The 9931-nt window shown below is 38.1% G+C and overlaps 2 protein-coding genes across 2 annotated transcripts; one reads left to right on the top strand and one right to left on the bottom strand.

The window, feature by feature from the left end:
* Positions 1-440: 440 nt before the first annotated feature.
* On the bottom strand, positions 441-1836 carry armc1l (armadillo repeat containing 1, like; the record flags this gene model as incomplete). The annotated part of the gene is made up of 6 exons (XM_079254939.1): positions 441-635; positions 740-814; positions 940-1056; positions 1142-1325; positions 1410-1501; positions 1684-1836. 6 exons carry the CDS (start codon positions 1834-1836, stop codon positions 441-443), a joined length of 816 nt encoding a protein of 271 aa, XP_079111065.1.
* Positions 1837-3478: 1642 nt separating this feature from the next.
* Positions 3479-7743, top strand: mtfr2 (mitochondrial fission regulator 2; the record flags this gene model as incomplete). The annotated part of the gene is made up of 7 exons (XM_079255050.1): positions 3479-3550; positions 3679-3783; positions 4394-4515; positions 6568-6776; positions 6884-7181; positions 7345-7528; positions 7605-7743. The coding sequence occupies 7 exons, from the start codon at positions 3479-3481 to the stop codon at positions 7647-7649; spliced, it is 1035 nt and encodes a 344-aa protein (XP_079111176.1). The 3' UTR covers positions 7650-7743.
* Positions 7744-9931: the final 2188 nt, after the last annotated feature.

The raw sequence follows: 9931 nt of genomic DNA, 5'->3' as shown, positions 1-9931 counted from the left end.
CCTATTCAGAGATTGTCTTGGAATGATTTTTTTCTACCTTCTAGACACTGAACCCATGGGAAGCACTTTGTTTATTTTACAATAAACCAATACAGCTACAAATACACAGGACAAAAAAAAAAATTTGAATGATAGAAAAGTAGCAAGAATGTTATTTTCATAGGAGAAATCGTGCAGATTCAAAAGTCAGATTTAATAATAAATGCTGGATAGCAAATGCAGTCCAAGAAAAGACTTTCAAGTGTTTGTCTTGTCATTCAACCCGTCTGCTGAATTAAGATTAAGTCTGCAATGTGTTGCTTATGCACATTTTTATGGTCACGTGGTTTGAAAACTCTGCACTCTTGTGGTCTCGACTAACGATGTCAGTTCCACTAAAAGTGGGGAGTATTTCACAGCAACTCCGTAACACAGTCCCAGTGTTTCCCAGTTCTTCAGCTTCACCAGTAAAATGTTTTTGTGAGGAAACTGGCTGCGGCGTTGAGCCAGCTGCCACTGGAATCCTCCTTAGCCATAGTGCGGGAAATTGCTCGGTCGACTTCTTGTACTGGGCTCTCCTCTTCCTCCGGGAGATAATCTGGAAGGGCTGAGTTCTGCTGAACCTCTACTCCACAGGATTTTAGAGGAACATAAACCTAAAGGCAACATTGACAGGAGATGATGCGGAATGTCTTGAAACTTTAATACTGTTATATTTTTTTCACCAATAGATTTACAACTTAATCAAAAGATCTTTTACCTCTTCTCCTGCCTCGTTCTTCACCACTTGTTGGGCTGACAGCACCTTCGTGGCAGCGATGGCCGTTGCCAAACTCTGAAAAAGACATTAGTGAAGAGGGTTTATGATTGATAATCAGTTGAGCTTGACTATTTTCTTCAGCCAGATTGGTTCAATATAAATAAATAAGTTGATAAGCTAATACTGTGCATGGTTGTTACCTCAGTTGGCAGGTCTGACCGGATGCGGACCGTACATCTCTTCGAGGTCATTTGGAAAGTGAAGCTGATCACTCCCTTGACTTTCAGAAGAGCTTCCTCACACAAGCCTCGCTGGTGCTTCATAACAGTGAGAGATAACACGAGTTAACTTGCATGCAGCCACAACAGCTTCTGATTGCACTATATTTAAAAACCTACTTACAATGCTGTCCAGTCCCTGAATGTGCAGTGTGACAGACTTGGCCTTTTTGTTGGAGGAGTTGATAAAGAACTGGGGCTTCTTTCTCCTCTCCTTCTCTGGTGTGTGAGGTGTAGGATAACTCGGTGTACTCAGAATGCTGTAGACTTCTTTAGCCAATGCTGTGATGTCAATTGAGAGATGTTCTCTGTATGGAGAAAAAAATATTTAAACATTCCATATGAATGACTGAATGAGATAGCCATCTTCTCACAATTAAGATAGTGTTTACCTTCCAATAAGATTCTCCAAGCTCACCATCATACCCAGTTCGTTCTTCATGGTAGGAATATTAGGAGTCAATTCAGCCAAGTAACGCAGGGTCTAAGGACAAAAGTAGTGGAGGGATTAATATTTACTGTAACAGTGTTATAAAGACCAAAAAGAAAAGAAACATAATCCCGTTAACAAACTCAGTATTTTCACAGCTTTCAGGTATCAAACAACTTCCACCATCCACAGTAGTACACAGTTTGAGTAGAGACAGTTCATTCCTTTATACCTACCTGTAGAGTTGCAAACAGCACATCTGGATCCTTGTGGTCCAGAAAAAGAACTAGACCGGGAAGACAACCCTGATCCTGGACTATCACCTCCCTGTTCTGCGGTTCTGAGGCCAGGTCCCGCAGTTGACTCACCACCGATAGCGCATCCATCATTTTTGTTACCTTACCAGACCTGACACTGCAATATGCAGACAACTCAGTCATTTTTTTTTTTTTTATTCAAGCTAAACATTCAATAGAAAAAATGACTTATAGAGGCCAAGTTCCGGAAAAGCCAATCGTTCTGTAACAATATTACAAGCACAATGTAGAATCTATGGTTCAAATCTGCAGTGTTGCTTATTTATGGAGGTTGATCATTAGGTATCAAGTCAAGTTGCTAGCTAAAGAAGCTAGCAAACTACTTTCGACACGAAGCAAACTGCGTTACATAAATATCTATACTTAAACGTTGCACCGTTAAGACAAAAAAAAAAAAAAAAGATAAAACAATGCAAGTTATTTAATATCATAGCCACAACATACATAAAATGTGGCAAATGTAGTTTTAGTTTGGCGATGTTTCTTACCCAAAAGTAGAAGTAGCCCACTAGCTCGTGTACAAAATACAAAATTCGTGCGCTTTCTATCATTAAACGCAATTGGTCGGCCAGCCTTTGCAGATGCTTTTAGATTGTGCTCTTCTATTGGTCCGTTAGTTTACTTGTGCATTCACAGCCAATCAGAGAAAGGTTTGCTGCTGCAGCTTTATTTGACTTCGCAGATCTGCTGCCAGGACGCGTGAGCAAAGAGGAAATCAAGTTTTTGCGTTACACGAACATTGCATTCATATATTTATCTCAAACAATTTGAGGAAAAAAATATATTGACCGGAGTGGCGGTTTTCTTTAATTGAAAAACAGGTCGAAGGTAAGTAAACACGTTTTTGTTTATCTATTTTAGTAGCATCGTGTCCGTGATGTCAGGCACGTTACTCCTGATGACCACAGCTCTTTGCACTGCGGAACCTGCAATGCTCAACCAGAAAAGACTGTTTTTTACTTTTAAACTTCGTCAACTGTTTAATTTCATGCGGGCTGATGAACTGGTATTATAATTATTATTATTATTATTTATTCATCACCACTGACACTGAGTTAACTGAGTCCCAGACCTTCTGGTTGAGATTTAGTTGCAAAATCTGTGTGAAATAGCACCAGTTTGAAATACTTGGTGACTCCAGTTCTGTCCTGGTGATAGCACAGTGGATGCATGTCTTCACTTTTTTTTTTTTCCCCCCCAATTGTTTCCCGGGTCATTTTCGGGATTTTTGTCAGAAAAAAGGCACTCACAAACACCATTGTTCGAACCAAGTATGTTTGATTAATATACAGCATCTTGATAAACAATGCGAGTTTTCTGCATAACAGCATTCAGTCTATGTAAAATGACTGAATGCATGTTATAAATTCATTTCAGATATTGTTTAGGAATATAAAATATATGAATTAGATCAATATCACTATGACTGCGGTCTTGCTGGACTTCCTATTGAAATATTGCAATAAAGTTGGGTTAATTGTTGATTTTAATTGTTTGTCATGTGAAATTATTATTCCAGAACTGTGCAAACATTTTCTCTTGACATTTTTTGGGGGAATGTTTGGTATTTTGCTATTGCTGCAGCTCTGTGTTGTGTATTTTTATTGCTTCAGGTGTGAAGATGTGAGTCCTCTCTGTATTGGCCTTTGACAAATTGAGTCAGCAGAAAGACGAGCTTTGCAGTCCTCAGCTGGTGCAGGAAAAAGTCCTTCCAATGTCTTTAGTGGAGGATATCCTGGATGTGCTGCGCATGGTCATGGAGTATTTTGGAGTACCTCCAGACATGGTAAGTGCAAAGGCAAACTTTTGTTGTAATTGCTGTGAATGCCAAGAAAAAGTGACTGCGGGGTTATCTGACTCTGCCACTTTGTCATTCTTGTAATTCCTTGTAATCTTGTGTGATTTTGCCTGTAGCTGGTTCCTGTGTGGGACAGTCAGTTGTGTGGTCAGTACCGCAGCATTGTGCGAATGATTGGAACAAATCTTCTGCTGAAGCCTACTCCACGTGTACACTTTCAGGTATTGTGCAGACTTTTTGTACGCTTCTTTTCAAGTTAGTAATTGTTGACATTTGCAACACTACACCAGACACATTTACTTGTCTTTGCTCTGTCCTTACACTTAATCTGTCTGATCCCATTTATAGTGTCATGTCTTGTTGTAGACGTTCTCACACACGAATACTTGACATTTTAATGAAAAAGTCTGGACTTTTTTGGTCTGGTCTTTCACAGTTGCTGTTCACACAGATGTATAACCATGGGATGCTTTCTGCTGGATATGTGCCAGCTGGAAATGTGAAGGAGGTTGTTAAGGAGAATAGTTGTCTGAAGTGTGCAGGAGGAAGAACATAGTGCTGAAATTGTTTAGTGAATTGCTTAACAACTTTTAACCAAAATCCTCACATGCAGTGTGACAGTAAGTGCTCCAGAATATTTGTTTGGTAGATTTTCCCACCCTGGGGGTCTAGGTAAAAGAAAATTTCTGCAGAAAGTTCTGAGTGAATATTGCAGACGTATGCATTCTCGCATGCTGTCACCCCAAAAGAATATTTCAGCATTCCAGTGTGTTTGTGAAAGCAGCTTGTTTAATCCCCCTCCACCCCTCCCTCCCCATGTTCTGTCCTCAGATACCCCTGGTCACTTACAAAGCCCATGGACATGTTGACGTTACAGAAAGACAAGTCATCCCTTCATTTGCTGATGTCATGTGGGTGTTTGACGATGAAGGTGACATGTTTGCCAAAACCAGGTAAGAAATGCAAATACCTTAAAGGAGTTTATGTTTTCCTCATCTACTGATGGTACTAAAGCTCATTGCTTTATCTGATCTGAGTTGGCAAAGGAGGTAGTAACAGAGATACTGCAGGGTTTTTTTGGCAGATTAGACCATTTTTTCATATACACCCCCAATTCAAATTAAGTTGGGACATTGTGTAAAGATTTTTGTTGCCACTGTCCCATCTTCTTTTTGGAACGTGTTGCAAGCATGAAATTCAGAATAAGTGAAATTTTGCCATAAAAATTTAAATAACTAAATAAATAAACACAATAAAGCTTATCAGTTTGATCATCAAATATACTGTCTTTGGAATGAATTCAATTAAATAAAAGTTAAAAAGGATTTGCAAATCATTGTGTTCTGTTTTTATTTATGTTTTACACAATGCCCCAACTTAATTGGAAATGGTGTTGTACATTGCTTGGCCAAAAAAAAAAGTCCTCATCAAAAGAAAAGGTCTAATATTTGGTTGGACTATATTTAGCTTTGATTATGGCGTATATTTGCTCTGGTTTAATCTCAATCAGTTTATGCAATGTCATAAGATTTGTTTCCATCATGAGTTGCATTCATTATTCGCCAAGATCTTTTTATTGGCATCTGGGTTCCAGTTTGGACTCTTTGGTGACCAGTCCATGTGTGAAATTATGTCTTATGCTCCCTGAACCACTCTTTTACAATTTAAGACTGATGCATCCCGGCATTGTAATCTTTAAATAAGCCCGTGCCATCGGGGAAGAAAAATAATTCATATTTATGCTCCCTAGCTAAACTGAGCTTTTTTCTTCGGTTGGCCTCACTGATTAGGGGTTTTCTTACCATTAATTAGTAATTTGATCCCAGTCCTGTTTGTTCCTGTCACATTGAGCATGTGCAAATGTTCTTACTTTAACTATTAACCTGAGTTCTACTGTTGTTTTTATTCATTTTGATTTAAACCAGAGGTCTTAAACTCCAATCCTCAAGGGTTGCAAGCCAGCAGGTTTTCATTGTTTCCTTGGTCTGGACTGAAATTATGAGGTCATTGTAAAGAAGTTGATAAGAAACTGTTTGATCCCTTTGATTTAATTCAGTTTGATTCAGACATATTTGACCAGAGAAACAACGAAAACCTGCCTGATTGCAGCCCCCTGAGGACTGGAGTTTTGAGATTGCTGAACAAATGTTAATGTGATCGCCAATTACCAGACTTCAGGATTTCTAACCACATTCTGCATGGAAGAAGATGGTTCCCCTTTTTTTATCCTTCCAGTTTTTAATAATGCATTTGACAGCTCTCAACCCAACTTTAGTAGTTGAATAACGTAGTGTTATGAATGGATAAATGAAGGCAGAAGATATCAGAAATAAACACATTTCAATAACAATACACAGGAGTTGTCAAACTGGACATGTTTCACTCTCAGCACAAGATTAACCCAGACCTGTCCAATCAAGCCTCCTGCACACAAAGAGGAGGAACTTGTTACTATTGCTTCTCTGCCAGTCACAAAGCTGCATGCTACATGCTTTTTTTCCTATACAAGGGATGATTAAATAATTTATTTCTTCTCATACTTTATCATGTTTGCATTTGACTCCTGATAACTAACTGCATCTTATACACAAGGGGAATAAAACCTTCTGAGATTATGTTATTTTAGTACCGATATGTACACGCACATATGTGTTTGCAAATTGCAGAAATCACTTATAATTTCCTTTGGATTACTGATCTGGGGAAAATGCTGCTGTTATCAGTAAATGTTGGATACTCAGGTGATTCTCCTGTTCTATCATCAAAATTTGGCACGCCAAAATGCATACTTTTGTTTAGGAATTAAACCATAGTTGCACAGTTTTGTTTTTCAACCCTACTGATGATTAAAAAGTCCATTTTATTTACTGTGAACATCCATGAAATTTTTGCTATTTGGAAACACATTCACCCCTTGATCCAGTGCTTTGTGTTAGATTTTCTTGTGTATAACATGAAAAGTAAAAATGCTAAATAATTCAAACATTTCTTTGTCATTTATATAGGAACCACCTACCTCCAAAAAAGCAAATGACTGTAAATCAAGGTCCTATGAGGTACCCAAGGCAGACCCTGAATCAGTCTCATAGAGGAGTAACATCTGTCCGACAGTCGACTGATCCAGAAGCCCTCAAGAAGATCACAGCTCTGGAGAGCGAACTTCTCAAACTACGAGCTCAGATCGCCAAGATTGTTACTGCTGCTCCACTCTCAGGTACACACTTGAGTTCAGTCTGAACCTTTTTAGCAACACATGCCTGTCAGATTTAAAAATATATACATATTTTATTTATTTATTTTTCACTTTTCAACATACTTTAGGCCCAATTGATGCCCCAAGTTCACCTTTGAGATCACCACCTCCAATTCCAGCTCTCACCTCAACACCTCGTTGTGCCGCTGCTCCTCCTCCACCACCACCACCACCTCCACCACCTCCTCCCTGCTCAGACTCCTCCACAGAAACCTCGGTGTTGGAGTTGATAAAGCAGCACAAGAAGAATAAGACTGATGCAGGTCTGCCCCAGCACCAAAACCCAGGATTTGAAAGTAAAAGTATTCCCTCCATGTTGGACGTTCTGAAGGACTTGAATCAAGTGAAGCTGCGCTCAGTGGAGAGGTAGGAGTCATGTCAATGCTTCTGCACCGGTGTTGACAAGTACTAATGCATTGATATGATCAGATTCTATAGAATCTCTTACTTGCTTTTAACTTCTTGCCTTTCATCTGTGTGAATTGACAAAAGCCCTCCTTTGACAAAGTTCTGTGACTCCTCTCTTTAGATCACCTGGAGGCACACCAATCTGTAAGAGACGCAGTAAAGGAGGCGCAGCATTGCTTAATGACCCAGCAGCTCTAATTGCTGAAGCACTGAAGAGAAAGTTCGCCCAGCATCGTCACAACAACTCGTCCGACAAGGAGAATTCGTTGGACCTCTCGCCTTTCAGCAGCCCAGAAGTCCCTCAGGTTTGTCTCTTAAGATGCTCCTCCCTCCCACGCCTCCAACATTTGTAACGCTGCTAACACGGTCCTTCTGTTGCAGGTTTCTCTCCACACCAGACGGAGTCAGGGACGTCGCCACTTTTGATCTGCCTAATTAGTTGTTTTTAACTCAGAGTACACACAGAGTCCTACATGACCCTGGGCTCCCACAGATGTGCCTCCTACCAGACTTCACCTGCAGCTACTGACTTTACATTTAATTTCTAGATTTAATCTTACAAAGAGCCATCTGCTTGTTGCTTTTAAGTGTCTTGTTTTTAGGGATTTTGAATGTATAATTTTGTTAAAGCAATTGCTTGTAAATAGGGATTTTGGTACACTTTTATTCTGTTTTAAATATTATTCAGAGTAATAAATCTGTGACGAAAACCTCGAAATTAAATAATGTGATGATGTATTGAAGCAGGCGTCCGCTGAAGGCGGTAGATACCTGCATTAATGTTTCTAAAATCACTTGTGAGGCTTTCAGTCTTGACCTCAGCTTCGTAAAGTGAATGATGGGATTTAAGATTCATACTCTATGCAATATTTTAAAGTTGTTTTATTCATTAAAAAGTCAACTTGCATTGACCTCTAAATCTGGCTTTTGCTTGTGTTAACATCCAAGTCCTGTTGAAATGTGTATGTTTTGATGCTTCATTGCTTTTTATCACAGTGATGGGTAACGCAGTTGAGACTATTGCACGGTGTGCGAGGTAATGTAATTACCTGATGCTGCTTTCTTGACCATTTTCATGCATAAGTATAGTTCTTACCTGGCTAATCTAGAGCAAAAACAAGTGGGCAGTAGGTGTTTGTTAGAATCGGGGTAAGGTTGTCAAAAGCCTTAAAAGAAACATCTGTTTTGGGTGCTTTATCCAAGTCTGAAAACTGCAGTGTGTGCACAGTCACATATAATGACAGTTAATTTGATATCCCAGTAAAGCCTATTTCATTAATGTCTTTTTTTTTTTCCTTTTTTTTTTCTCTTACAAACTATTCCACAATTTCATTCTAATATTAAAACCTGACAAGTGATTCTTCTTTTCTCCAAGTTTCATCTGAAAACAATTGGCATTCATTTTGCTTGGTGATCAGAGGAATGTACATTCATAAATATGGAGATTCTTTATTCAGCCGTACTGTTTAAAGATGGACTTTTGGTCTGGTTGACTCTGTGTATAGTGCTTGTGTGGTTGCATCATGAAAACCAAAGAGCTCCTCAATCCAAATGGTAACTCCAATTCTCAGTGTTTTTCACTTCATGTGCTTTACTTGCTTTTGTTCGCTGCTAAAAAAAAATTGCAGAATTCTGATTAAGTATTGCAGCAGGTGAAATTGTGTAATGAAATAAGATGGGTCTGAAGTTCCATTGTGAAACAATGCGGTTCCTTGATTAAAAAAACAAGTAAAATGCACAGCAGAGAAGCTCATATTCTCTGCTTCTCATTATTTTCAATGGGTATCCATAGCCAGCAATGTATCTGCAGAGGAGAGCATTTGACAGCATTCATCTTGTCTCGATTGTGCCCTCTAGGAGAAATTATAGTATTTTTTAAGGACTATGGATATGAAAATATTTGTACTTGTGCTTTAATGGCTTTTTTTTTTTTTTTTTTTTAATCATAGTGCTGAGCATTTATAGAAGTTTCTGTCCTGTGGTGATAACTTCTATTTATTTTTATCAACAACTTCTTTATTTCTACGTTATCTTTTTTATATCAAGCAATAAATGATTTTCATATAAGTTATTAAAATGACCATAATATCATTTGAATAAGTGAGTTCCAAAAGTATTTCCCCTATCTGATACTGTCATGTAAGTGAAGATCATATAACAATACCCTTTCTTGCCACTAGAGGTCAGCATTGTATATTGCTAGTGTATTAAATTGGACTAAGCTTTGACAAGGTGCCCCTTGTTCATATCAAAATGAACTGCTTACATCTGTATGGTCCATTATTGTATTAATTTTTTACAAACGTTTGATTTAATTAAAATTATTTTAACAAATAAGCAACACCAATGTAACAGCAATAAATAAAGGAATATACAGCTCAGTGAGGTTAAATGGTGTCAGCACACATGCAAGCAGGTGCATTTTCCATATCATTATTATGCTTTTACATGTAAAGGATCCATCTTCTGTTATGATTAAATAATTATTTTAAGTGGATCCGTGTTTCTATGTACGTACTGAAGAAATTAAATCTGCAAAAATTGAAACCAACTGTCATTAATTTAGAAAACAGATTTTTATTTCGACTGTTTTGAAGCAATAGCGCTTTATCAAATCCAAAATAGTATCCAAATGCTTGACAAGGCAAAAAAAAAAAAAAGAAACATAAAAAACTCAACAAGTAATGCAATTGAAATAAAACAATTTA

The sequence above is a fragment of the Telmatherina bonti genome (genome assembly GCF_933228915.1).
Source record: "Telmatherina bonti genome assembly, chromosome: 16".
NCBI lineage: Eukaryota > Metazoa > Chordata > Actinopteri > Atheriniformes > Telmatherinidae > Telmatherina > Telmatherina bonti.
The sequence above is the reverse complement of the archived record's forward strand: the minus strand, read 5'-3'. Positions and strand labels throughout refer to the sequence as shown.